General features: G+C 56.5%; 6 protein-coding genes and 1 non-coding gene across 7 annotated transcripts, besides 4 other annotated features; 3 read left to right on the top strand and 4 right to left on the bottom strand.

Moving 5' to 3' along the window:
* Positions 1–444: 444 nt before the first annotated feature.
* Positions 445–2,439: a sequence feature (repetitive element).
* Positions 2,440–2,580: 141 nt separating this feature from the next.
* Positions 2,581–3,426: a sequence feature (possible transcribed region).
* A 299-nt stretch (positions 3,427–3,725) lies between these two features.
* CYME_CMP058C (similar to ferredoxin-thioredoxin reductase, variable chain) lies at positions 3,726–4,142 on the top strand (the record flags this gene model as incomplete). Its single annotated transcript, XM_005537696.1, has 1 exon — positions 3,726–4,142. The coding sequence occupies one exon, from the start codon at positions 3,726–3,728 to the stop codon at positions 4,140–4,142; it is 417 nt and encodes a 138-aa protein (XP_005537753.1).
* Positions 4,143–4,252: 110 nt separating this feature from the next.
* Positions 4,253–6,565, bottom strand: CYME_CMP057C (hypothetical protein, conserved; the record flags this gene model as incomplete). The annotated part of the gene is made up of 1 exon (XM_005537695.1): positions 4,253–6,565. The coding sequence occupies one exon, from the start codon at positions 6,563–6,565 to the stop codon at positions 4,253–4,255; it is 2,313 nt and encodes a 770-aa protein (XP_005537752.1).
* Positions 6,005–7,627: a sequence feature (possible transcribed region).
* Positions 6,284–8,104, bottom strand: CYME_CMP055T. The gene has a single exon (XR_002461520.1). It is a non-coding gene; the product is annotated as a hypothetical transcript (transcript).
* Positions 8,105–9,631: 1,527 nt separating this feature from the next.
* CYME_CMP054C (probable tRNA splicing endonuclease positive effector Sen1p) lies at positions 9,632–13,384 on the top strand (the record flags this gene model as incomplete). Its single annotated transcript, XM_005537694.1, has 1 exon — positions 9,632–13,384. One exon carries the CDS (start codon positions 9,632–9,634, stop codon positions 13,382–13,384), a length of 3,753 nt encoding a protein of 1,250 aa, XP_005537751.1.
* A 474-nt stretch (positions 13,385–13,858) lies between these two features.
* CYME_CMP053C (coatomer protein complex, subunit gamma) lies at positions 13,859–16,681 on the bottom strand (the record flags this gene model as incomplete). Its single annotated transcript, XM_005537693.1, has 1 exon — positions 13,859–16,681. The coding sequence occupies one exon, from the start codon at positions 16,679–16,681 to the stop codon at positions 13,859–13,861; it is 2,823 nt and encodes a 940-aa protein (XP_005537750.1).
* A 1,912-nt stretch (positions 16,682–18,593) lies between these two features.
* CYME_CMP052C (DNA mismatch repair protein MutS, chloroplast precursor) lies at positions 18,594–21,953 on the bottom strand (the record flags this gene model as incomplete). The annotated part of the gene is made up of 1 exon (XM_005537692.1): positions 18,594–21,953. One exon carries the CDS (start codon positions 21,951–21,953, stop codon positions 18,594–18,596), a length of 3,360 nt encoding a protein of 1,119 aa, XP_005537749.1.
* Positions 19,581–21,484: a sequence feature (possible transcribed region).
* An 883-nt stretch (positions 21,954–22,836) lies between the features above and the next one.
* CYME_CMP050C (hypothetical protein, conserved) lies at positions 22,837–24,060 on the top strand (the record flags this gene model as incomplete). The annotated part of the gene is made up of 1 exon (XM_005537691.1): positions 22,837–24,060. One exon carries the CDS (start codon positions 22,837–22,839, stop codon positions 24,058–24,060), a length of 1,224 nt encoding a protein of 407 aa, XP_005537748.1.
* Positions 24,061–24,686: the final 626 nt, after the last annotated feature.

The raw sequence follows: 24,686 nt of genomic DNA, 5'->3' as shown, positions 1-24,686 counted from the left end.
ACCAGACAGCGATCGCGACAGCACCGACGCATACCCCATCTCAGCGAGCATGTGCAGTGAGCTCGGCTTTCGCAGGACCACTGGATCAAGCTCTCTAGCCCAGACGAGTAAACTGAATTCCACTCACTGCAGCGTCGAAGCAGCTACGGGGATAGAGGTGCCTCTACCGCGGGTTGTAGGCTGCAATCGTGCATCCGGGGTCATTCGGATCCATGCAGGAATGCGACACCACGAACAAGGCACCGTGCTGCGAACTTACATCGTACATGGTCAATGGAACGAAAATACACCACGAATGTGTAAGGCACATGAATAACTAGGCGCAGACGCATACCTGTCGTTTTCGACCAGCCCACTGCTATTGGCATCAGTTTCTCCCTGTTCACTTCGAGCCGGAGAGATTGCCCCGCAAAACTGGATCGCGTCAGCCCCGCGGGTCCTGTATCCAGCACCGAACATCGTCTGATATTGATGGCGGCATTAGAGGCTCGATTCACGGACTCCATGCGTTTCTTGGCCCCGTTGGTTGTACTAACCCATGCGAGTAGCCCTCGAAGTTTCGCCCTCCTTTCCATTTGCTCTTCCGTCAGCGGTCCGTACTTTTTTATAGCCTCAGGGCTCCGCTGGCACTTTTCCACCTCTGCCCTCTGAAGTGTACAGCCCAGTTCATGGTGTGTAGACGACGTTCGGAATCCATCTACAGGTATCGTAGCGAAACTCCTTGCACACCCGTTATACATTCTCGTCGTTGGAGCTGGCGTAGTCCCTTTTTGAGTCTTCCATCGTCCTGCTCCGTATGCTACTACGAGCCTCTGACTTTCATCCTCTTTCAAGGCGCTCAACTCATTGAAAAAATTCGCGAATGCCCGCTGCTTCCACTGTATAGATTCATACGCAGACGAGCCCACCGGGGTTTTGTATATTCTTTTCACAGCGCCTCCCAATGAGCAACGCGAACCTCCATGGATTTCAGAAAAGATTTCAAGTCCGCTCCGCGGCTCGTCACCTGGCTCATAGCTTCCAGGTGCTCTTTCATTCCTGCATTCCACATCTCGATGTTCTTCCTCGCATTCATTATACCGGATTCTCTTTAGTCTCTTGCTCTCGAGAACCTCCACAGACGCATGTCTCTCCGACATAAGTTACCCTCGTTACCATCTTCCGCACGCGTGGACACAGCGATGGTTATGATCTTTGTGTTTCCGGGGTCTGCGCCAGCGACAAGTCGGTATCCTCTATGTCCTGCGGCGAAGGACCCGCCTCCATCCCATCTTTATGCTTCGCCGCGCCAACCATAAAGTCGTTCTCCTCCACCTCCTGCGTCGCAGGATCCGCCTCCTTGTTTTCTTCATGGTTCGCCGAGGACGAAGCCGAGGGCCGAACTGGACGGTCTGCCTTCAAGCGCCGATAGTGTCGACATATGGATACCCCATCGCTTTCGAACATCCCCGTAAATTCCTTTTTCTTGCTCGTTTTGAGAAGTTTGGAATCGATGATACTCCTTCAGTGAGTTTCCCGGTTTTCGCCCGTAACCTCGTTCGTGCTGACACCTAACCCCGAACTGATCTCCTGCATGATGCCGTCAAGGGCTCTGGAGTCGACTGTCACAAAATGTGACTTGATCTCGCATAACAGAACGACGTTGAAGCGCTTCTCCAGAAGCTCAGCCTTCCGCGTATCCGACGCTTCATTTGCATCCACACCCTGCTCATTTTCGGCCTTGCGTTCGAGTTCTCGGTCCGAAAAACACGAAATAGCGCAGCATGAGGTGATCCCATCTTTCTTCATCTTCTTTCGATCCTGATACCTTTTCTGCTGGGTCGACTAGCCCCAAGACCGCATGATGCTCTTGAATAGCCGCACGGATTACAGAACCTTCATTCTTTCTTCTGCGTGATGTCTTCTTTTCGACAAATTCGATCTCCCACTCATGCCTACTATCGATCGTGATGCCACCGACGATGGCCCGTATCCCTTTGCGAGACAGGCCCGGGTACAGCGCAAAGATGGAGCGTATCATGGAGCGTTCGAGTTTCACGATCACGCGATTCTCCAGGTTCGTGAGGTGCTTCATCGTCCCGTGTTCGTAAATACGCGAGTCAGCCTTGTATCGAGCACCCTTCAAGCGGCATTGGGCGTAATTTTCGTGGAGAGCGTGCACATGCTCATTTCTCCTCGACGTTTCCCTGTGCAAACCATCAGGTGACGAATAAAGCTTTCGCTGAAAAATCCTCCGGAGCCTAGACTGTTTTGATATCCGTCACATCGCGATTTATGTCCTTCACTAAATGCATTTCTCCTGACGACGCCTATATAACACTCATCGATTGCGACTCGACACGGTTTCTTGTGGACTCTTGCAACTTTTGCTTGTACGGATCCTTGATATGGCCAAGAAGACACGCTTTCACGAACATCTCGTCGTTGTGTCGTCGTTCGCGCAGATCCTGACGTCGGACCACCCCACCCCTTTTTGCTTCATGGTCTTATCTTGTTCGTCTTTGCTCGGCACTGTTTTTTGGTTTTTCTGGCAGCCGGCGATACTGCGTCCCCAGGATCCTCCACTTTGATTTCCAGAACTTTCCTTTTTTATGTTTTTGAAAAAGAACGCTGTTCGAACGATTCTGCGGTAAACCGCGAAAAAGCACTTGAGTACACAGACTTGGGGGTCGAAACACAATGGAACTGAAAAGCTAGACTTTGCTACGACATCAGCGCACATACAGCTTGTCCGTCAGAGCAACAAGCGAAGTATCAAGATCGCGTTTCCTTCCAGCAGCGAGAGGCGCGTCGTATCTCATGCCTTCTAAATACGCAGTTCCGCTCATCGACCGTGCGATACAAAAAAAGCAGAAACTACCTGTTAACTACCGACTTGATGACAATTGCTTTCCCCTATATGCTAAACCGTAAAACGGGGAGACGTTTTCTCTATTTTCGAAAGTTTATCTTCTTGGAGGAAGGCCCAACGAGCCGGCCGACTCTGGTAAGCTTCTGCTTTATGCTCTCGAGATTGGCGACCGCTGTAGCGAGACCTGAACAACTCGTCCGAAACGCAGCTCATCCTATGACCAGGAGCGAGCATGCTGCGTCTGGGTGTAGCCTATGTTCCAGTTATATCCTAGTCTATCGATTCGCGCTGTCGCAGGCAGTAGGTCTGTCTGCGCAGCACGCTGGCTCCTAGAATCGTAATGAATCCTGATTCCGGTGTCAGAGGCACCACGCCTCGAGTCGACACCTTCAGCGGTACGACAAACCCGCTCTGCATCCGTGATGAATCTGCTCCAGCGGTTTAGGCGCCAAGACGAGTGCTCAAGGCAGGCACTCGGCGCACGATAGATCATATGAAACGATCAGTACATCCGAAAAATTCATGAGTCATCGAACGCGGAGGTCGGATGCAGTTTGATGAACGCGTACCAGCGTGTCAATACCCGTGCCGCTGCCTGGGATCCGCGCTCACCTGAAACGTTTTCTCCAACGCATCGCCGAAGACGAGGCGCCAACGCTCGCACGCCGCGATCCTGCGAGATCGCGGCGCTCGCTGCTGGACGTCGCGCAGCGATGCGTAGCGGCGGGTGCAAAACCGCCCCTCTCTGAGCACGCGCAGCGATGCGCGGATCGCGTGCGCCTCCGCCGGGCGCCGTCCATGAGCGGCGTCAGTGCCGACCTAGCGCCTTCCGGGCGGCAGACGCTTGAAACAAGTGCGGATACGAACGACCTTCATGATGCGGCGTGCTTGTTTTCTAGCGGGACCTTATGCACCCCGAACTCGTGATCGGACAAGCTCAAGTTGTCTGTGGCACAAAGACCGGCTTGCACGGATGCCAGTTAGTAGACGAGGGACGGAGCTTTGGCGCACCGCTGCTCGGGCGCCGCGACTCTGCCTATCCGCTGAACGTCGCGGCGACTTCAAGGTCGGTGACCGGGTGCGTGTGACGCAGTCTGTGATTATGTACCACACGCCGATGAGTAAGGGACAACCACATGATGTGCGTGGTCTCGAAGGAGTCGTAACCAAGTTCGTTGACGAGTACCAGGGGGTGCCGATCTCAGCGACTCGACCTATCCAGGTCATGCTCGAGGGTAGTAAGAAGTTTATCGCTCATTTCGAAGCGAGTGAACTGGAAAAAGTTGCTTAGGAACTACTTTTTCGTTACAATTGGGGAAAGCGGGTTCGCTGTGCACGCTGTTCAAAGCCCTGCTGACTAGGGGCGGGGCTGGCGGCTATCGACTTGCCTTTGGTAGCACGCTAGGTTGCCGTGCGCTTGTCCGTGAAACGGTCCGACGTTGTTGTGTCTGCGTCCGTTTCCCGACCGGAAGCAGGCGGCTTAGGCTCATGGTATGCGCTGGTTCCGTTGGGTACGTGCCCGTTCGCAGGCCTTGATGCAGCAGTCGTACGAGCACTTCGTCTATTCGCAGTGCCGGATGCAGCGTGGGACTCGCGGTGCGCACGCAGTTTCGCGGGTGACAGACCGGGACCCGACTCAGCGGCAGCCTGTCGTCGCCGTCGTCGATTTTCCTCGGAAATACGTCGTGCCTTTTCCTCGTGGTTTTCAGGTCGAAGCACTTCGTGAAAGATGGCTTGCGAAGCTTCAGCGACGATCGACGCAAAGTGGCGCAGTCGAGCACCAGCACCGTTCAGGGGCGACGCGGACGGTTTCCGAAGATGCCACGCTGCTGCTGCTGCTGCATGTTCCGCTGCCACCGCCGCGGACGTCGTCATCGACGACGAAGGCGATACGAACGACGAGGATTCCCATGACGAGTCCGTTGTCGTTGCGTTTCGATTGGCGGCTGGTGCAGACGAGAGCGCCGATTCGGTTCGTGATGTCGCGTACGCTGCCGTTGCGGGTGCAATGGTGGATCCATGCACTGAGCTTGTCACCGTCGCCGTCGTTGGTGCTGGGGTTGCTCCTGCTGGTGATGTAGGAATCCAAGGTTGCGTTCCAGGATCCCCTGATAAACTGTGTTGCTCGAATCCTGGTCCAAGGACTGGTGCTAGGAACACCAGAGGCAGGTGATTCCATTCCATTGCCGTTAGCGGCCGGTCTGGATCGAGGGAGCTCCTAATTCTCTGCTCAACTATTGTGATCTGTTGCAAAATATTCTGTAGCTCCATGCGGCTTAGCGGACTTTTCTCCAAAACCCACTGCTCCAGCACACGGATAACCTGGCGCAATTCAAAGTAAGCACTTTCGATCACCTCTCCTACCAGGCGGATATCTTGAGTGAATACAATATCATCCGTCGTCGATGACGCTGTTGGGATCTGTACCTGCAGGGCTGCACTGCATTTCTCGCACAGATTTCCCAGTTCGATGGTGGCCTCCTGGAAGCGGCGGAATACATCGCGTTGGAAGAGGCCGCGTTCCTCGATGTACGAGCGCAGTGCCACGATCATGATACCCAGCTCAGCGGCGATGACGATTGCCCGACCAGCAAGTGCTACTGCTGCGTTCTTCGAGAGCGCGAACGGGTACGTCGTGTATGCATACGACACGGTGCCGCGCAGTTTGCGCAGTGGTGCCAAAAGCGACAAGTTCGGAGCTGCCGCCTCTACCTCTCGAATACGTATCAAGTGGTAGTCGCTGCTCACAAAGGTAAAATGGGAGCCTACGAGTTGCTCCCCGAGTTGGGTAAGTATCGACGACATGCAATCTCGCGCGTTCAGATGCTGTTCCTCTAGGATAATCGCTACTGAATCGAGGCTGATGCTAAATTCTTCGCACACATGGCGAAAGAACAGGTATCCGGCAACGGCTTCGCTGACCAAACTATCGGGATGATCCCGGCCGCCGGTAAAGCATACTGCTGAAGGTTTGATACGTCCTGTAACCATGTGCCGGACGAGCGTTAGAATACGCACAGCGTATTCGTAGGTTATCTGGTCACGCACGAGACGCTTTCCAAAGATGACCACTACTTCGCGGAACGGTGAGTTCTGGACAACGACACTCCCGCTAAGCGACTCGCGATACGCTGCGGCAGCGGTCGGGGCTTCATGCTGGCTGCAGTTGGCTCGAGAGGCCGCGTTCTCGTCCATAGCATGGTTTCGGACCTGATTCGTGCCGTTGTGCCTGACTCCCCCCGGGATGACATCTTCGACCAGCGCGGAAACCGAGACAGGTTCCTGTAAGATGGCGCGACGCTTTGCGAGCCACGCCGCTGCTGCTGGTGCACTCGGCACCTTGGCGGCGCCCTGGTCCCAGCAAGCCGCTGGTGCTCCGCCGGCGCTCCCGTTACGTTGGGATCGCAGTAGCCTACCAGTACGCCCCGTGAGCTCTTGTAGAGAGATTCTCGGCGATACCCCGTTCGTCGGCGTGATTTTATGGTTCGCGGGCGGGGACGCGTTTTCATTCGCGCCCGCTGGTAACTCTTTTGCAGCCTCGTACTTCAAAGAAGCCGACTGCTTCTGCTCGCGACTACCAACAGGCGGCTCGTTTTCGTGGCTAGCGGCACCTGCTTGCAGACGTAGCAGTGACCTCGACGACGACGCACGCGGCTGCCTCGAGTTTGGACCAAGTCCGCTCCAAACGAGGAATGCGACCGTGTCTGCCCTCATGGCCAGGTTTCGTGCGTGCTAACTCGCCAATAGAGACAACGAGCGAGCACTTGACCCTCGTCACACAGAATACGGAACCAGTAGCTGGTCAGCGTCCCGAAACTCCGACCAACGCTTCAACAGTGCCCTCAGAGCGCGTGTTGGAAACGCCCCAGCGCAGTCCGCATTCTGTGGCCCAAGGCAGCGTCAGACGAGCGCGTTTGTGACGCGACATGCATCGCTGGAAACCGCCGCCGTCAACACCGCACGCGCGACGCGTGTCGCCCCCGTGTCCGCCTTGTCCGCAAGGTCCTACTTCGTCCATGTTTCAGCCCCGTGCCTCGCTGGCACGAGATCCCGATCGTCGATCGCGCGGTAGGCCGCTGCGCACCCGCAATGATCCCCACCGATGCGTCTCGGGCGGTGGATGCATCCTGGGCGTGGGGCACGGTTGCCGCCCCAGCCAGCATCGAGCGCATACACACCACCATTCGACTGCAGATTCGTGACCAGGTGTGGCGAGCATCGCATGTGGCGAACGCGGGTCAGCGGCGCCCTGGGTTCCATTTGGTTACCAGCCTACGCAGCCAATCGTTTTGAGCAAGCCGCTATTCGATCGGTGGCATCGAGGCAATACCAGGCACTCCAGGAAACCTGCGCATCGATGATAGCAAGCTCCATCGAGCAGCACAAGAGCATCTCACGATCCGTTGCTCAATTGTGCGCGGGCTCGTGCGGCATCGGGGCAGGCAACGTACGATGAAGCATCAACGCCAAACCTCTGAGACCGACACGCATCGGCTTGATCCCGCTTCATGTGTGTACGTGCCGGCCTTGCATGCACGGCTTCTTGTTGCTACGCGGCGCGCAAGTGCAAACACATATGTCTCGAGTACGAGATACCTTCTCCAATTATAGGGACCATGTTCGCAACCTTCCATTGCAGTGACAGCTTCTCCTGGAAGATCTCCAGGTACCGAAAGTTCCAAGCGTTCGTATGAGCGGCAGCGCTCGGTCAGGGGAAAGGTGTACGCTTCCCCAATCTCATGCAACGTGACTATGAAAGCATTAAAATACGTTTCATCCATCCCAGGTCGGCGTCGAGCGGTACCTGCAAAAGACCTTTGCTTCTCACTCTTGCTGCGTCGGTTTGAAAACCACCTGGTTTTGCGATCTGTTTCGGGAGCGCTGTGCCGCAACAAGTCCCATCCGTTGCCACCACCCTGTGCTCCAGAGGCAATTCTCTCTGAATTCTGACCCGTGTCTCAAGAAACTCGAATAGGGTCAGTGAAATGGCCAGCGTGTGGGAACTGGGCGCTGAATTGAGGCTTCGCTCCATTGCCTACTCGAAACTCCATAGGGCAGTCGCTCCAACCAGCACTATGCTCATCTCAGTGACCGGTGTAGGCAGCACGGCACATCACCGGCTTGAAACTTCAGAGTCAAACGAAACGGATCCCCGAACTCGACTTTTTCTTTTACGCAACGCGGTGCCTCGAAAGAACTCACAGCACTCCAAACCGTTACAATCCGTTTCCCGGATATTTTGGCGGCTACATCACAAATTGCCCTGCTGGCCGTTGCGCAGATTCATTCATTCTGCGCGTGTTACGCAGTTGCTGGCTGGCGATTGCCGCCTCTAGTGGTGCATCGAGTATCTGGACACGTCCCAGACACACGCACACACACCATATCAGCATACAGTGGAACGGGCTCTACGAAATTGGTCGTCCACTCTAAATTTTCGATATCTTTCAACCGTTAGGAATATCAGACTTTGTGGGCTTTGCTTCCGACTGCTTTTTTATATCTATCTGGTCTCCGGCGTGAGCGATGCCGGGCTCATTTTTTTCCACCAGCACCCTTGCCAGCGATCGAAGGATGTTGATGGCAGTATGAACGTCCCGTTTTCGCTGCGTGTTGCTCTTTTCTACGCATTTCATTCACACGTGCAGATTTCGATCTACGTTTTGTTTCCCATTTTCTTCTTCATTGAGTGCAGCCTCGATGCGCCGTTTGGTAGCAGTGACACTTGACTGTGGTCTGGTGTTCTCGTGTGTCCACGAGAGCGGGTGCTCTGAGCGCCGCCCCGTGGCACTAGAATGCTCGCTTCATCGCTCGGTAGTACATGCCCCTGGCGGGTAAAGCGTGCGCACCTCGATGCCGTCCTCCGTTTTCGCAACCGGTGCCGTACCCCACGATAACAGACTTCTTCTGGACGATCCCGTCGGCGAGTGCACTGTCCACTGCACACGAAAGCGTGCGTTTTCGTACCGAATAGATGATTGGCAGAACACAGTGCTATCCAGGATGAAACAAGTACCGGTCAAAGTATCCAGGCTGGTGCCCGAGTCGAGAAATTTCAATCCGTCTACCGTCCCTTTCATCGGTGCGATAACCCAACTCCGAATCCAAGACCGTTTCCCGTCCAAACCGAAGAGACGGGAACCTCCGAGAGCATCTCCCGTGGGAGGTACCGTGGCGGTGCTGTGGCATTCCGTTTCGTCTTTGGCGTCAAAAAGATAAGGATAGACTTCTGGATGGAATCGATCATTTGACTTGAGAAGCCCAGTGAACTCCTGGCATCATTTGGTGAACAGGTCATCCAGGAACGACATCGATTGATGGTTTCGTCGTCAATCCGACCGCGCGCTTCGCTGCGTCCACGAGTGGTGTCTTGGAACGGATCCATCGAAAACTTGAAGAATGCTCGATTTTTAGCGTGCTACATATACGAAAAGGAGACGAGTGGAGGCTTGCAGGTATGAAGTGGATGATGCTATCGGTTCGTTTAAGCGGCACTGCTCGAGGGCGTCGCGAATGATGATCTTGGTATCGGAGACGTCACGAATTCCAGCGACAGAGCAGCATGGGAGCTCCTGCGACTAGACGACCACGAAACCGAAATCTACGCATGATTCGGCAAGCCCACATATCTGCACTTGTAGTATCGAGGCTGTACATCGGCAAATATTTCAGAAGAGATGCGCAAGCCACGAACTGAGCGAGCAGGTCGGTATTCCATTTGACGCTGGTACGAGCGCAGCTGCCGCACAGCGCCGGACCCGTAGCAGCCTGCATCCGCGGATGACCGAGAATGTTTCCTTACCATTTTTCTGGTTCGAAGGAACGTTCACACTGGACCAGGAATTCCCAACTGAACGCTTGAGAGCCGCTCGCGGTGAAGCATATAGATGCAAGATGCCGCTCGGCGACAGTCCTGTAGCTGCCACGCCCGCGCGCACGCCCTCCAACGCATCGGGCCACACCGCAGACACAGTGGCCAACACTGTATCACTCTTCTGGTATCGTTTACGCGAACAAAACACACTCCCTACAGCGTTTATCAGTACCACCGGTGCACCGTTTGCAAACGTCAATGTCGGTATGCGAGCGGCTTTGGACCGGATTCTGTCCAGTGAACCGAAAAATTGGCCAAACTCTCTAACTTCAGTTAACGCAGTTGCTGGTGCCTGCAAAAGGTCCTCGGAGGCGGAGAACCTTCCGTTCCGGAACCCCGACGAGTACATCGCCTTCTTCACGCAGCTCGTCGACATAGAGGTATGTAGTGAGCTCTACAACGCGTTTGATAGTGTTCTGCGGACACTCTCCGCAGCGCTGACGCCAGAAAAGTCTGGCCTCGTGGTGCTGGTAAGCACTCGAGGCGATCCAGTTCCAGTGGAGCCACGAGGCGCCACCAAGGTATCAGCAGAGCCGGTTTCAACTCACGACGAACCGGGATCAAGTGCACTAGTGGAAGTTCCCATTAAGATTCAGAGCAAAGAAACCATTTTTGATCATGATATTCTGCTGTTGCTTCCGTGTACGCGTGAGGACCAGCGCCTTACGGGCGCTCAGCTACGCGAGATTCGGCAACAACCTCTTCTGGGCATTGTCCAGCACCGGGCGGGCTCACCGCTGATGCTACGCATGCAACGTGCACGTGCCGAAGCCTGGCTTGAGCAGCAGCAGCAGCAGCAGCAGCAGCAGCAACGTCAATGGGAAACAGCTCGCACAGATTGCTCATCAGGTCCCTTGAACAGCGCCATAGGATCCGAAAACGCCGCATGTACCCCGCCGACGCCAGCAATACGTCTCATGAGCACGCTGAACCACGCACGCGAGCTTGGTGCGCTCTCCAGTATCGCAGAGATGGAGCTGGCTCCTGTGATACTGGATCCGGCAGGTGCTGCAGCGGAGCAGCAGCGTGAGCTGGCCCCTGGGCCGCAGCGATCCGAACTGGATGCATATCTCGCGGTGATTTCGAACCAGCGAGGTCTCAATCGATCCCAGTACGAGGCGGTGCGGGCCTCCGTGCACCGTCAAAGAGGATTCGCGTTGATTCATGGCCCGCCTGGTACCGGGAAAACGAAAACCTTGCTCTCTTTGCTGAACTTGTTGCATATGAGCAAGTACCAGGAATATTATGACGCGTACTTGAGCGCACTTGGATCTCCAGCGGCACAGGAAGAAGAACGTCCCAGGACCTCATGCGACCAATCGACGTTGCCGACTGCCGGGACGGACTCGACACCAAAACCCATTCTGGAACAGTTACTGGATTCGGTTCGAAATACCACTGCTGCAGCAACCGCAGCAGTGAAGCTCAGCGCTCTGCGCACAGCTCGTCATACTGCTGCATTGCAACGCAAACCGCGCCTGCTTGTCACCGCACAATCCAATGCTGCTGTGGATGAAATCGTTGTCCGTATCATGCGCGAAGGATTCGTCGATGGGAAACTGCGCACCTATTATCCTGATATCGTTCGAATCGGAGCCGGAGCCCGAGTTCATCCCAAAGCCCGAGCAGTGACTGCCGAGGCTCGTGCAGAAGCCTTCCTGCAAGCGCTGGAAAGTGCGAAACATTCCGCAGAATGGATTCAACACTGGGAACAACAATGCAGAGCGCTGCTGGGGCAACTTGAGACGCCCGCTCCACCGCAGCACGACCTGGAGGCGCGAGGTCGCCTGATGCGGCTCTGGGATCGCCTGGATCGCCTCCAACGAGACGAGCGACGCTATCGCATGGCAACCTGGCCGGATCAACGGATCAGCCGCGAGCAGCGCATTGCTTGGATTGCCGGAACATACCTCGAAGAGGCCGAGATTGTGCTCTGCACGCTCAGCGGTGCCGCCCTGATAAAGTCGTGGCTGCGGGACGCACCGCTAGCGAGCGAGGCGCGATCGCTACCGGAGCGCTCCGGGGAGAGCGTTTCCACGCTGGATGGTGCGTTCCAAGCACGCGCGAGCACGTTCCCCATTGTCGTCATCGACGAGGCCGCACAAGCAACGGAGCTCGCTACCCTGATTCCGTTGCAGTACGGGTGCGAACGCTGTGTGCTAGCCGGTGACCCGCAACAGCTCCCGGCAACCGTCTTCAGTCGAGGTGATGCAGGCGTGGCGCTCGCTCGATCGCTCATGGAACGTCTGCTGCAAGCCGGCTGGACCGGTCACCTGCTTGACACCCAGTATCGTATGCATCCTGCGATTGCGACGTTTCCGACACGCTGGTTCTACCAAAATCAACTCAAGAATGACGATTGCGTACGCAGCGAGCTCTATCGGCCAGCTTTTCATCGGACTGGGCCACCGCCGCCGCTTCTGGGCCCGTACTGCTTCGTAGATATCGCCGAGGCTACAGAGGAGCGGGACGCTACGACAGCGTCGCTGAGTAATCCCAAGGAGGCGGCGTTTGCGATGCAGCTTGTGGAGATCCTCTATGAGCGCTACTGGAAAGCATCCGATCGGGTGTGGCATCTTGGCATCTTGACACCGTATCGAGCGCAGATGCGTCTGCTCCAACAGGCACTCGACCAGAGCGGCCTCATTCTGCCGGGGCAGCAGATGCCCTGCACCATCGAAATCGATACTGTGGATGCATTCCAGGGTCGGGAAAAGGACGTCATCATATTCTCGGCTGTGCGTACCGCGCAACATCGCAGTGGTATTGGCTTTGTTGGAGATGTTCGTCGCCTGAATGTGGCCTTGACGCGGGCCAAAGTATCTCTCGTGGTGCTGGGTCATGCGGCCGCTCTCAGAGCGCACAGCGCCGACTGGGATGCACTCTTGTGCGACGCGGAGCAGCGCGGTCTCTATTTTGAGTCCTCGAGCGACCTGGTCCAATCGTGGCTGCAGCGCCACAGGAGCAGCGCCACAGCGTCCGGTTCCGGGAGCGGAGCGGCAGGCTCGATACCCCCGAGGCCGTCATCGACCAGGTCTGTGTCGAGCGATGCCATGGATACCCGCGACGGGGCCGCAACGCCGGCGGCAGCGGCGTCAAGCCAAGCACCAACCAGCGCTGCGAGAGACAGCTCCACAGGTGCCGCGTCGACGGCTGCAGTGGCCTTTGCAAGTGCGTTGGATCCGCGACTTCAGCGAACCGCTGCTGTATATTCGATTCGGAACGGAAGCGATGCACCGATAAGCGGGGGTGTCTCGGGGCAGTCCACCCCGCAGGTCCAAGCTGCTGCCATCGATGCCCGATCGTTCATGATCGCTTCGTTGACTGCGGGATTCTCGTTGCCCTCTGTGGTGGCTGCAGCCTACCAGGCGTTCCCACACGAGGCCGATCAGGTAGCGCAACTCGCTACCGAGCTAGCAGCGCAGACGGGTGCCGTACTAGCCGCGATGGTGACCAACGCCCCGCAGCATGCTGTGGAAACCGTTGGTCGTGCACGGCGCGCTTGCGCTCGACGGAAACACAAGGCGACCGGGCTGCGGGAACGTACCGCATCGAAACACGGGTCTGTGGGGAATCCCCTGCATCAGAGGCATTCGGGCGAAGGAGCCAACGGGGCCGCCTCAGAAGCAGCGTCGACATCAACGCGCTCACCGCGGTAACGTGCCTCCTTTCCGTGCGTCCATCGAAGGTGTCTAGTCGCCAGCGCTCAAACGACGGGAACCCTGGGGTTTTCGGGAGTCCAACGCTGGCTACGCTTGAGGTGCTCCAGCCGAATACCAGGTCGAGTATGGCATCCCGAGTCGTGCCTTTTCGTCCCGCAGCTGTTCACTTGGATGCCCCTGTGCGGGAACCACGCCACGACTTTGAGCGCGCATTGCTGTGCATCTCGTTGCGGAGCTCGAAGCTTGCACCCTAAATCGATGAAAGAAACGTTTTTAACTGACGAAGCGACACAGTGGTGCCGGTCTCTCCCCACGCTCCCGTTTCCCTGGACGCATTTCCAGGCAGTACAGCAAGCAAAGCGTTCACGGGCTCTGCGTACGACAGCGTTCTCGCGAAAAGAGCAGATGGATGCTGGAAACGATCATCTCCGGCCGGTTTACGGGCAACGGCTCGGTTGCGTGGACGCTTCCTCAGGCAATACAGAGCGCAACGAGTTCGCTGACGCGCTCATTCTCAGAGCACACAGAGAGTGCGAGCTGTATGCCCGATGGAAGAGATTTGGAGAAACTTGCACGAATCAAGAGCCGGAATCCACCGAGAAAGATCCCCGCAAGCAGGAGTTCATGTTGCGTTGCGCTGCTGGATACCGCCAGCGAGTCTCCGCAGGGAGCCATAGCCAAATAGTCGGCGACGGCCTCGACGGCTGTCGCCACCGTCTCGTGCGGCAGGACGTAGGTCTCGCGTACCGTCGCAGCCGACGCCTCCATCTCAGACCAGACGTTATCGAAGGAATCCGTCAGCACAAGCGGCTGGATATAGTCCTTGAGTTCCAGCTCGAGCTCTTCCAAGGTAAACGTATCGGGGAAACCCTGCGCATCGAGCGGCTCCTGGGTCAAGGGGTCTACTTCGCTAACGCGGTAGACCAGTTTCGCAGGTACCACTCCGAAATCCGGTACAAGCAGCTCAGCGTCGGGATCGGGGCTCTCCAGGATGACAAAGCACCAGCTAGGCTCATTGTAGCGAACGAGAGACGCTGGAATGCTCTCGCGAATCTTCAAGCTTGTGAGCTCTTTGGTATCCAGCTCCACGCTACACTCCTGCAACATCTGATCCTCAAGGGTATTCAGCACTCGAAACTGTAGAACGAGCCCCTGTGGATAAACGTGCTTCATGGCGACGACGAGGAATTCTGCGTCGGTATCCGTCAGCGCGCAAGTCGCAGACGACTTGAACGGAGCCGTTCTATAACCGAGCGCATGGAGTGTTTCGTTTGCCAGGAGCGCCCCACGGAACTCGCTCCGCTGGATGCCTTCGGTATCGGTAGCAGTGCACGCTGCTGCCGTTGGAGCGACTGCTGTTGCTGCTGCTGTTGCTGTCGTCGCGCTCGACAGGCGTTCACATGCAGTCGCTGCTGCGCCTGGTCTCTGCGTTGCCTTCAGGGCTAAAGAGCGCGCTGCATTCACGTCGAACGCGCTGTGCAGATACAGATCGTGCCCCAAGTATTCGACCAGCGCCTTCTCCAGGCTCTCCAGAGGCACATCGAGCGGTGCCGGTTGCAAGCGCCTGTATTCCGTGACAGATTCCGCGTCCGAGGAGGCGTCGGAAATCGACTCGGCTGCCTCTACGTGATCACCGAGGAGCTCCAGAGCAAAAGCTGCACGATCTCGCACCTCATCGTCGGCATCCAACAGGCACTGGCGCAGCAGCATTCGAATCGAGGAAGCCAGCTCCGGTACTGATGCGAAGCGAGCCAGCGCGGACACCGCCGCTGCTCGCACCATGGGGCTCTCCAGGATGATGCGGTTGTAGATCGTTCGCACATAACTAGAGGGCGTCGGAGCTTGTGGACCCCACTCGCCCAGCATGTGCAGTACCTGAACAGAGAGCATCGGGTATTCACAGTCCTCAACGAGCTCTATGAAATGACTGAGACATTCACTCCTACAGTCGGGAATCCTTTCAATCAATTCCCGCAGCGTATCCACGGTTGCCTGCTTGAAACGAAGGCCTCCCTCGCTGCGCAGAGCCTCCCCAAGAAAACGCACCAGTGCCACGTGCTTGTGCGGGTACTTGAGCGTCAGCGTCCGAATGGCCTGGATCACGGTCACCCGGAAGTCGTCTCCGAGTTCGTGCAGAAAGCGACTTACGGACTGCAGTAAGCGATCGATAGAAGTTTCCGTGCCGGTCCGTAGCAACGTTGTTACTGCTGCAGTTGCGACTGCCCGGTTCGGATCCGCTACGAGACTCTCGATATCACGGTTCAGAGGTGCAACCGCAGCCGGCTTCAACGAGGCGACCTGGCAAAGCGTTCGAGCGGCGGCGTACCGGACGACAGGCTTCGGCGAGATCAGGAGCATCTGCAACGCGTTTGCTGCAGTCTGCAGCGTCGATTCTTCAACCGTAGAGACTGCCAAGAGCACTCGAGCAGCCTCGACAACCACCAGTTCGCTGCGATGGCGAAGCATCGATTCCAAAAAACCAACGTACTGCTGCCTGAGACCATCATCCAGCAGCGTGTCTGTCTCCAGGATTTCACCAATATATCGTAAGAGTAGCATCGCACTCATAGGCGAACGAGCGCCCTGCCGGGCTACGTCCTGCACCAGTTTGGATACCGCTTGTCGATCCCGGTGTCGCATCGTGTACAACAGCGACAGGGCGTGGTACTGCACGATCGGGTGGGGGTGATTCAGGGCCTGCGTAGCTTCGCTGACCCAACGACGCACGACAGCTTCCGCTTTGCCCGCACGGAGAAGCGTCTCCGCACTCAACAACGCAGCGCTGGCAACGTTCGGGTTGCGATCCACGAGCGCCTGGCGAAGATAACGCTCCACTTGCGCAACCATCGTCGCATCCATAATCTTACATAAAACTCGTAAAGCGTTCGCTCTTCGAGTATCCACAGTTGATGTTATATCTTTGGTGAGGCAGTTCACGACGATGATAACTTCCTCTGCGGTGTGCGCGAGCGCCTTGATAGCCAGGTACGTCATACGCCGCAACGCAGCGTCATCACAGGAAAACAGCTTGGTTGCGGCGAAAAAGACCTCAGTTGCTTCTGATGAAGTCAGACGTTCACCCCTGTTTACCAGGAACATGAGCTGGGTGAGTACTTGAAGGCAACGATCTGGTCGCAAGCGCGTCTCGTTGAAAACGCGTACCTGTTGGACGACCCGCGCCTTGTCGAGAACGACCAGTGGGTTGATGCCGTCATCCTCGACCTTGGTACCAAGGCTCCTCAAAACGCTTCGAGCATCCTCCGCAAAGTCTTTAAGCGTATCAGAAACAGACATGTTCGGGCTTCTCGTCGATAATCCGGCTCCAAGCGAACAGCGACGCCACGGCTGAAGCGGAAGCTGAGACGTTTCGGGTTGAATGTTTCTCGCAGCGCAGGCGGCGCGAGCAATACCGCTCATGTCAGATTCAACATAGGACAAGTTGTCGAGTACGGGTGGATACTCAAGTCTGGGACTTTTTTTTCATGGCCATCAACACCAGCCCGTGTTGGATTTTTGTACGGCTGATTGGTTTTGCCTTCTCTCCTGTGTCCGACTTTAAAGATGTAGGTCTCTTTTTTTCGCTCCGCCTTTCATGTCGGCAATCGAGGGATATTGCTGGCAGTGTTCGAGTGCGCCGCTTCCGGCTATTCTCGACGTGCTTGATGCACATGCGGTATTGGTGATTTAGGCTCTGTTCGCTATTTTTATCTTCCTTGTATACAGCAACGGTGCGCTTTGCGCGTTGGTGACACTTTCCCGTGACCAGGTATTGCCCACATGTCCAGCACGCGCGCTTCTGCCGAGGCCATGCTGCAGCGCGCTTGCGGGCTCGCCTCATCGCTCGGGATATGCCGTCGCCCCTTGACGGATACAGAAAGTCTCCTCTCGACGTCCTTCTCTGTTTGCGCTCCTGGTGGCGTACCCTAGGATCACGGTTTTCTTCGAGGTGATCCCTTCAGCGAATACGATGGACGCTGCAAGCGCAAGAACAGGTTTTTGCGTGCGACAAAAGGATCTGTGAAGAGTGGTGCTGTCTAGGATGAAACAAATATCGGAAGGAATATCCAGGCTGGTGCACAACTCGAGACATGACGATTCGTTTTCGCTCACTTTGTGCAAAGCGATGAGGGACTAGCTTGTGGAAGCAATCACTCGGATGACTCGAGTCGAAGACGCTTTTCCATGTGAACACAAGAGACCGGAGCCTCTGATAGCATGTACAGCGACGGGTATCATGCTGCTGCTGCTGCATGCCGTTTCGACGATGGCCGCAGAGCGAGGCGGATATGTTGTTCGGATCGAGTCGGTTATTTCAACGAAGACGCTACGTGAAAACTGCATCTGGGAATCTATGCACAAGTCGATAAGATTTCGATATCGAGTTTTCCCTCTTCATTCCAGCAGCTCGAATCGCTGAACCTACGGGATGCTTCGAAGCAGCAAGGTCGACAACTTGATGAATGCGTCATTAGAGCATACTATACGAAACGGCAGGAGAAGCGTACGGGGCATTCGCCCATGAATCGAATCATGGTGTCGATGATGCTATGAACGCTCGTTCGAACGCGTCGCGAATCATCTTGATTCCAGTGACGTAACGAATTCCAGCAGAGTCACAGGCTCGAAGCAACTCACCCTCCCGAATGAAACACCGAGCGGTGCGGAACGACGTGTGGACATGTAAGCTCTGTTCGCTCCACTCGAAATCTCGAAACTGTACATCTATCCTCGGGATCGAAAAAATCGACAGGCTGGAACAGAGCCAGCACTTCAGTGTTGCATTCTAATCTGGCACAGGTATGGGAGCCGCGAGCTCCTTGCGTCGTACTCCAAACGTTCAAAAACATCCCTTCAGAAGTCGTATGGAGATTACACGTCTTCCCGTGGTATGCTGGAAAGCGCGTCCGCAGTGCGGTGCGCAGCGTCGCCCCCAGCCCACATGCATTGTACCCGTTCCGCACTTCATTCTCGTCTTTGAATATCTGGGAGCATCCATGGTCCAGTTTGGTGAACGCCGTTCATGAAAAGCTCCGCCCAGACTCTCGCTTCCGTGGGTTATCATTTGGAACAACTTGATGCAGTGGACTGAAGCACCAACGCAACGATGCATACCTCCGTTGTCGAGCAACACACACGCATACACGTGTCTCTATCAAGGTTCGGTTTCACGATTCCTCGAATGCTCCTAGTTCACGAGCAGACAATCTCAAACCCGAGCTGCACAGAAACCAGCATCAAGATCGCTGGGTTTGTTTCGCGGTCGCCATCGTCTCGGCTGCATCCGCTGAACCTGCACTTTCACGTTGCTGGCCTGCGCAGCCTCCGTGGCCGTCCCCGGGCCCTTTGGCGGCTCGTGGTTCGCTGACGAGTCATCCCGAACGAGCTCACGAGCACGTTGTACAATGGCCGCAACAAGCCCACACTGCTGGGCAACCTCGATCCCGAAGGAGCGACTCGCGGCGCCCCGTTCAAGGCGATGGAGAAAAACGATAGCAGGCTCGACGTTTCCAGTTGGGTAGCGCTCAATCACGGCCATGTGAAAGCAGGTTATATTGGAAAAGGCATGCTCGAGCTGTGCCAGCTCATGGAAATGGGTGGCGAAAATACCCCGGGCTCGCACTGCCTCGCTTACCAGGTACTCGGTCACGGCCTGCGCAATCGCTAGACCGTCCGCGGTTGAAGTACCCCGTCCGACCTCGTCAAGAAGAACAAGTGAGTTTGGTGTAACGTGGCGCAGAATGGTGGCGGTTTCCTCCATCTCCATCACAAAGGTAGACTTTGCGGCGGCGATGTCATCGGCCGCTCCGACTCTGGTAAAAATGCGGTCTGTGAGCGCCAGTCGAGCACGTTTCGCTGGCACGAACGAGCCACACTGGGCCATGATCTGAATCAGAGCGACCTGGCGGAGGAAAACGCTCTTGCCTGAGGCATTCGCGCCCATGAGGAGCACCATATCAACGGTTCCGTCACCTATACGCAGCGAGTTGGGCACAAAGCGCTCGTTGGGCGGCAGCGTGCACTCGACCACCGGATGCCGCCCATCCTCGATGTCCACGAGTCGACCGCTTACCGGGTCTGACGAATCCACGACCTCCGGCATGGTATAGTTGCGTTCGAGGGCGATTTCAGCGAAACCCAGCAGTACGTCCAGCTCCGCCACCCACGACGCCATGCTGCGTATGGTGTCGATTGCAGCACCGAATTGCTCGAGCAGGTCGTAAAAGAGGCGACACTCTAGCGCAGCGACTCGTGCTCGTGCACCGAGGATCAGTTGCTCCCGTTCTCGAAGCTCGGGTGTGACGTACCGCTCAACGGATTTGAGCGTCTGTCGACGCACGTAGTTTGTGGGCAGCGCAGTCGGTTGCGAGCGGCCGTTTTGAGATGTATTCGAGGGGTTCGTGAAACGACTCGGGATCTGGATATAATATCCGAAGACATTATGATAGCTGACCCTCAAGCTTGCGATTCCGGTGCGTTCACGTTCCTGCGCTTCATAGGCAGTGATCCAGGCGAGATCGCCTGCAGCTTGTTCGCGCAAAAGATCCAGTTCCGCGTGGAAGCCGCTGCGAAAGATGGGTCGATCTTCAGCAGCACTCGGCAGACGGACTGGCACTCCGTAGGGCGGCGGTGGTGAAAGCGCAACGCCGCGTGGCTCGCGACCTCGCAGCGTGCTGCCAGCAACAGCGCTTTCAGAGGCGCTCGGAGAACCCTCTTCCTTATCCCGCGTCAGAAAGGCATCGAATACGACTTGATGGGCGAGTTTGATCAGATCCTTGGTAGCGCTGCTCGCCGCTGCAGGCCAGCAGGGAGCTTCAGCAGAACCAGTGCCTGCGCCTATTCGCGCCTCAACCTCGGAAAGAAGCGTCGACAACCGGCAGAGAGATGCGGCGAGAGCATAAAGTTCCCGGGGATTCGCTCTCCGGGTGGCAACTTTTCCCGCGAGGCGCTCTATATCGGCAACACCGCGCAGGAGTCGACGCAGGCGTTCACGCTGGAGATGGTCGCGCTGCCACCGCTGCACCTGCTGCTGTCGATACCGGATGGTTTCGAGGTCCCGGCTCGGTCGCAGGAGCCAGCGACGCAAGAGTCGGGCACCCATAGCGGTGACCGTTGCATCCATCGCCCAGAGCAGTGTGCCACGGCGGCTGCGACTGTCCCGGGCCGGGTGCACGATTTCCAGATTGCGGAGTGCTGTTCCATCGAGCATCATGCTTCCTTGAATCTGGTAGGGCCTTGGTGGCTGCAATGGAGTGAGCAGGTTTCCCGAAACAATAGGCTCCAATGGTGTTGCATTTGCTGCTGTTTGGGGCATTGCAAAAGCGATGGGTGCTTGGGCGCGCTCCAGGGTTTCGTTGACAAGCGCGAGGAGCGCTCCGATCACCCGAATTTGGACGATACTCTTGAGCTGCCTCTCATCAAAGACGCTATCCAGCTGGGATCCAAAGCGCTCCTCGATTCGTTTCCGGGCACATTCCAGATCAAAAAATGCGCGGGGCCTCCGGGTGATCGACGCTCTCCATCCATTCGTGGTGAACGTGCGCTCCAGAACACCCTCGAGGCAGCTGGAAACCTCTTCAGAAATATCATCGGTTAGCAGCACCTCTGCGGGATGCAGTCGTCCGAGCTCCGCCTGAAGATCCTCCACATCATTCTCGACAGCGGTCGATCCGAAATCACCCGTGGATACGTCCAGGTATGCGAGGCCAAACAACCAATTGGTAGCATCCGCTGTACATCTACTGGATTTGGAGGGCGATCGGCGATCCACGTCGCCCCGTACTGATGTCAGGCGCTGGCCCCATAACGCGACGAGGTAGTTATTGGAGCGAGCATCCAGAAGGCCTTCCTCGAGAACGGTGCCGGGGGTCAGCATTCGGGTAACCTCGCGACGCACGAGAGCGCCATCACCACCAGAACGCCCGTTGGCTGGCTCCACCTGCTCAACGACAGCGACGTGATATCCATGTTCCAGGAGCGCAGCACAGTAGCGGTCCAGAGAGGATAGCGGGACACCGGCCATGGGCACCCGACCGACCTCCTTTCCCGCGTCCTTTCCAGTAAGGGCAAGCTCAAGTTTCTCATGTAAAACCACCGCGTCATCGAAGAATGTCTCAAAAAAGTCACCGCACTGGTAAAGGATCACTGCGTCGGGAAATCGATCCTTTACCGAGAGAAAGTGGCGAAACAGCGGGGTAAGCTGGGCTCGATCCACTTGTCGCCACGATATAAAGTTCGGTGACGAGCGCGAGCCGCTGGACTCGCCGCGTCCACCACCAGTTCCGTGCTCGTCTTCGTCTCTGTCGACGAACGACTTCAATTCATACTCGCTGCAATCTTGACAACACAGGAGCAACCCCCGGCAGCGTGCCGGTGCAACAGGCACTCGTTGCCTCGAGTGCCGATTCGCGTCTGGAAGCGGCGGCACGTAGCGCCTTCGTTGCCGACGTTCTTTCCATAGATGCTTTCCCAGATTTTCCACGCTCAAGCTGTTTCTATATTCTACGTTTTCTCCGGTGTTCCTGATCGCCCTACTTGGCACCACAAAAGTCGCTGGCGGCCTGCGCATGACCCCCTGCAAGCCACACAGACACTGTGCTCGACGTTTCGGATCGGAGCGCATCGCTCGACGGCGATCAACACCGTCGAAAATCGGGGATCCCGTGCCTCGTTCAGGCGACCCTACAGCACCGTCAACGTTCTGGAGTGCAGCGTTGGATACCGATACTTATCTCGCATCTTATGATCACGCGTTATGGTAACGACTCTGATCCCGAAAAGGAAATCCAAATTTTGCCGCACAAACTGACGAGGACTATCGACTGCGCATCAGGGGCATCGCATGTGGAGCCGATGCCCACCAGCGTGCGGCAACGCTTACCCACCACCTGCGTGCTGCGTCCGTACCAACGGTGCAGGCGCTGGTGCAGGCGCTGGTGCAGGCGCGAACTGCTTGCACACGGTGCAATGTAGAACGTACGAAACGACCAGTATATCGGAGAAAACGTACGACCAATGGAACTGGAACATAGAGTGCAGCATGATGAACGCTCTTTCGATCACCGGTATCCATCCCACAATCTGGGATCCATGGTGCATGTCAACGTCCGGTCCATCAAAAAAAATCATTCAGCGGGGCCTCCTCTGCAAACCGCCGTTCCTGTGTACCAAGAAGTGCTCATCTGGCGCCTACCGACGACACTGAAGGCGGCGACTGCGGCGATACCGCAGCTTCGCGCACCAGGCAGCCGGTGATCGACGCGCTCCGCCGCCCTGAGATAAAACCGGGGTAGGGCACGCGCGCAGACCTGCTGACGCATCAGCGTCGGGGGTTGCATCGCATTCGGTGGGAACCGTTTCCGTGAACGTGGGTGTGCGTCTGTGTGCGCGTGTGCACCGATACGCCTCTTCGCCGGTTGTTTGGGTGGAGCGGTACTGTCTCGTATGTTTCTATGAAACCCAGTGTCGAAACGGAGCCGGTCTTACACCGGCGGTCGCGGAGCACATCTGCGCAGTCGGCGCTCACTGGTACCGAAGTGAGTCGGCAGCCGGGTTTGGAAAGCGCTGGCGTTCTCGTTCGCAGTCGTTCGCTCTCTCGGAGCGATTTTGCGCTCGCTGGCGACTTGCTGAAACCCAAAGATTCTGGACGAGGAGCGGTACTCGGAGCAAGAACGAGTCGTGCTCCTGTACGGGGGCGGCAGCGCACGCAGCCCTCAGGTCACGTCGCCGATCACACCGACGTCTCCGTGGGCTGTTCGGCGAGCACTGATGTGCTCGATATGCGCACCAATCCAAGCGTCTGTGTCGGCGAGCGAAGAGCGAATCTCTGGGTTCTCGTCACTGCGGTAACTGCGGTGCTTGCGCTCGGCGTCGTGCTGCTCGTGCTACACAAACAGGTCGCGTTTGCGTTTTCTGCGGCTGTATCTTGGATGCGAGGTCTTCCATGGCCACTGCGACTTGTTAGTTACGCTTCCATGTATATCATACTAGCCGCCCTTGAGTTTCCTGCCTGGCTCATGGCGATCGGCGCGGGTATGCTCTTCGGCCTCGTCTGCGGGATTGCGGTTGCTCTGTGCTGCCATCTGGCCGCTGCGCTGCTCTGTCTGTACACGTCTCGCTATTATCTCCGCGAAAGAATGGAGCGCCTGATTGAGAATTCGGAACGGCGCAACACGTATTTAGCGGTCAATCGGGCGCTATCACGTCAGGCGTTACGCTTCGTGACCCTCATGCGGCTGAGCCCGCTGTTTCCGTTCGCCTTATCTTCCATGGCTATGGGCGTGTCGCAGGTGCAGATTGGCTCTTTTTGTCTAGGTACAATTCTCGGCATTCTGCCTGGCATCATTTTGCTTGTGACGATCGGCGCGCAGCTGCGTTGGTCGACGAACCCCGCGAAACAGAACGGTGCAGACGTTGTCACTGAAGCCGATGCTGCACTGGCTAGGCACCGCGGCCCCAAAAATCTCCTACGTTTATTAAGTATAGGTTCGATGATTTTGTTGATTATGATGATTACCAGAGCGGCACAGAGAGCAATCCAAGATGAGTTGGATCATGAGAGCCTTTCAGAAGCAGAGGACTGTGAGCAGGCTGTCGACGACGAACAAGGCCGCTTTCCGAACGCAAACGATGCGAATGATCAAGGTACTGAATCCATGCGGCTCTCTGCCCCGTGATCGCAACGCTACATGACATTTTCTAGCGTTCATCTTGTTTTCGGGTATGAATCGCTTACCTAGTTCTATTCGATGTGTTCAACGATCGTTTCGTGTCACGGAAATGACACAGCGGCTACGTGCATGTTCTTTGATCGCATGTTGTTGGGGGCGTATTTTTAAGCGATAATTCACGTCTTCATGTCGAGCGTGCGGCGCTCGTCGCGATGGGTTCCCTGTCGTCTCGGGTGTAACCACCAATGCGTCACATTTGTGCGTGGATTCGGGCGTGTAATGCGTGTGCCCGCCGCGCAAGAGCTCCACAATGCCGCGCTCTCTGAATCCGCCGAGCAGCAGGTTCACGAACGATCGCGAAGCGCTTCGATTCGCTGCCTGCCACGTGTGTGTCCAAAACGTGCCCTTCTCCTCGACAGCAATAGCATGCATGAGCAGCAGCTGTCGAGAAAGCGATGCGCTACGAAGCACCCGACACGACACAGTTGTTGCCGATAGCGCGTGCAACAAAAGTAGCACCAACAAGAACAACAAAAATAGGCACCTTGATCGTGCGGAAGCTGGAGCGCATACCCCAACCGGGACCGTTTTGCCGAGCTACCACGCACCCAAACCAGGGAACGGGGCCTTTC

The sequence above is a fragment of the Cyanidioschyzon merolae genome, chromosome 16 (assembly GCF_000091205.1).
Source record: "Cyanidioschyzon merolae strain 10D DNA, chromosome 16, complete genome".
Classification (NCBI taxonomy): domain Eukaryota; phylum Rhodophyta; class Bangiophyceae; order Cyanidiales; family Cyanidiaceae; genus Cyanidioschyzon; species Cyanidioschyzon merolae.
Note: the sequence above shows the minus strand (reverse complement) of the source record. Positions and strands in the feature narration are given on the sequence as shown.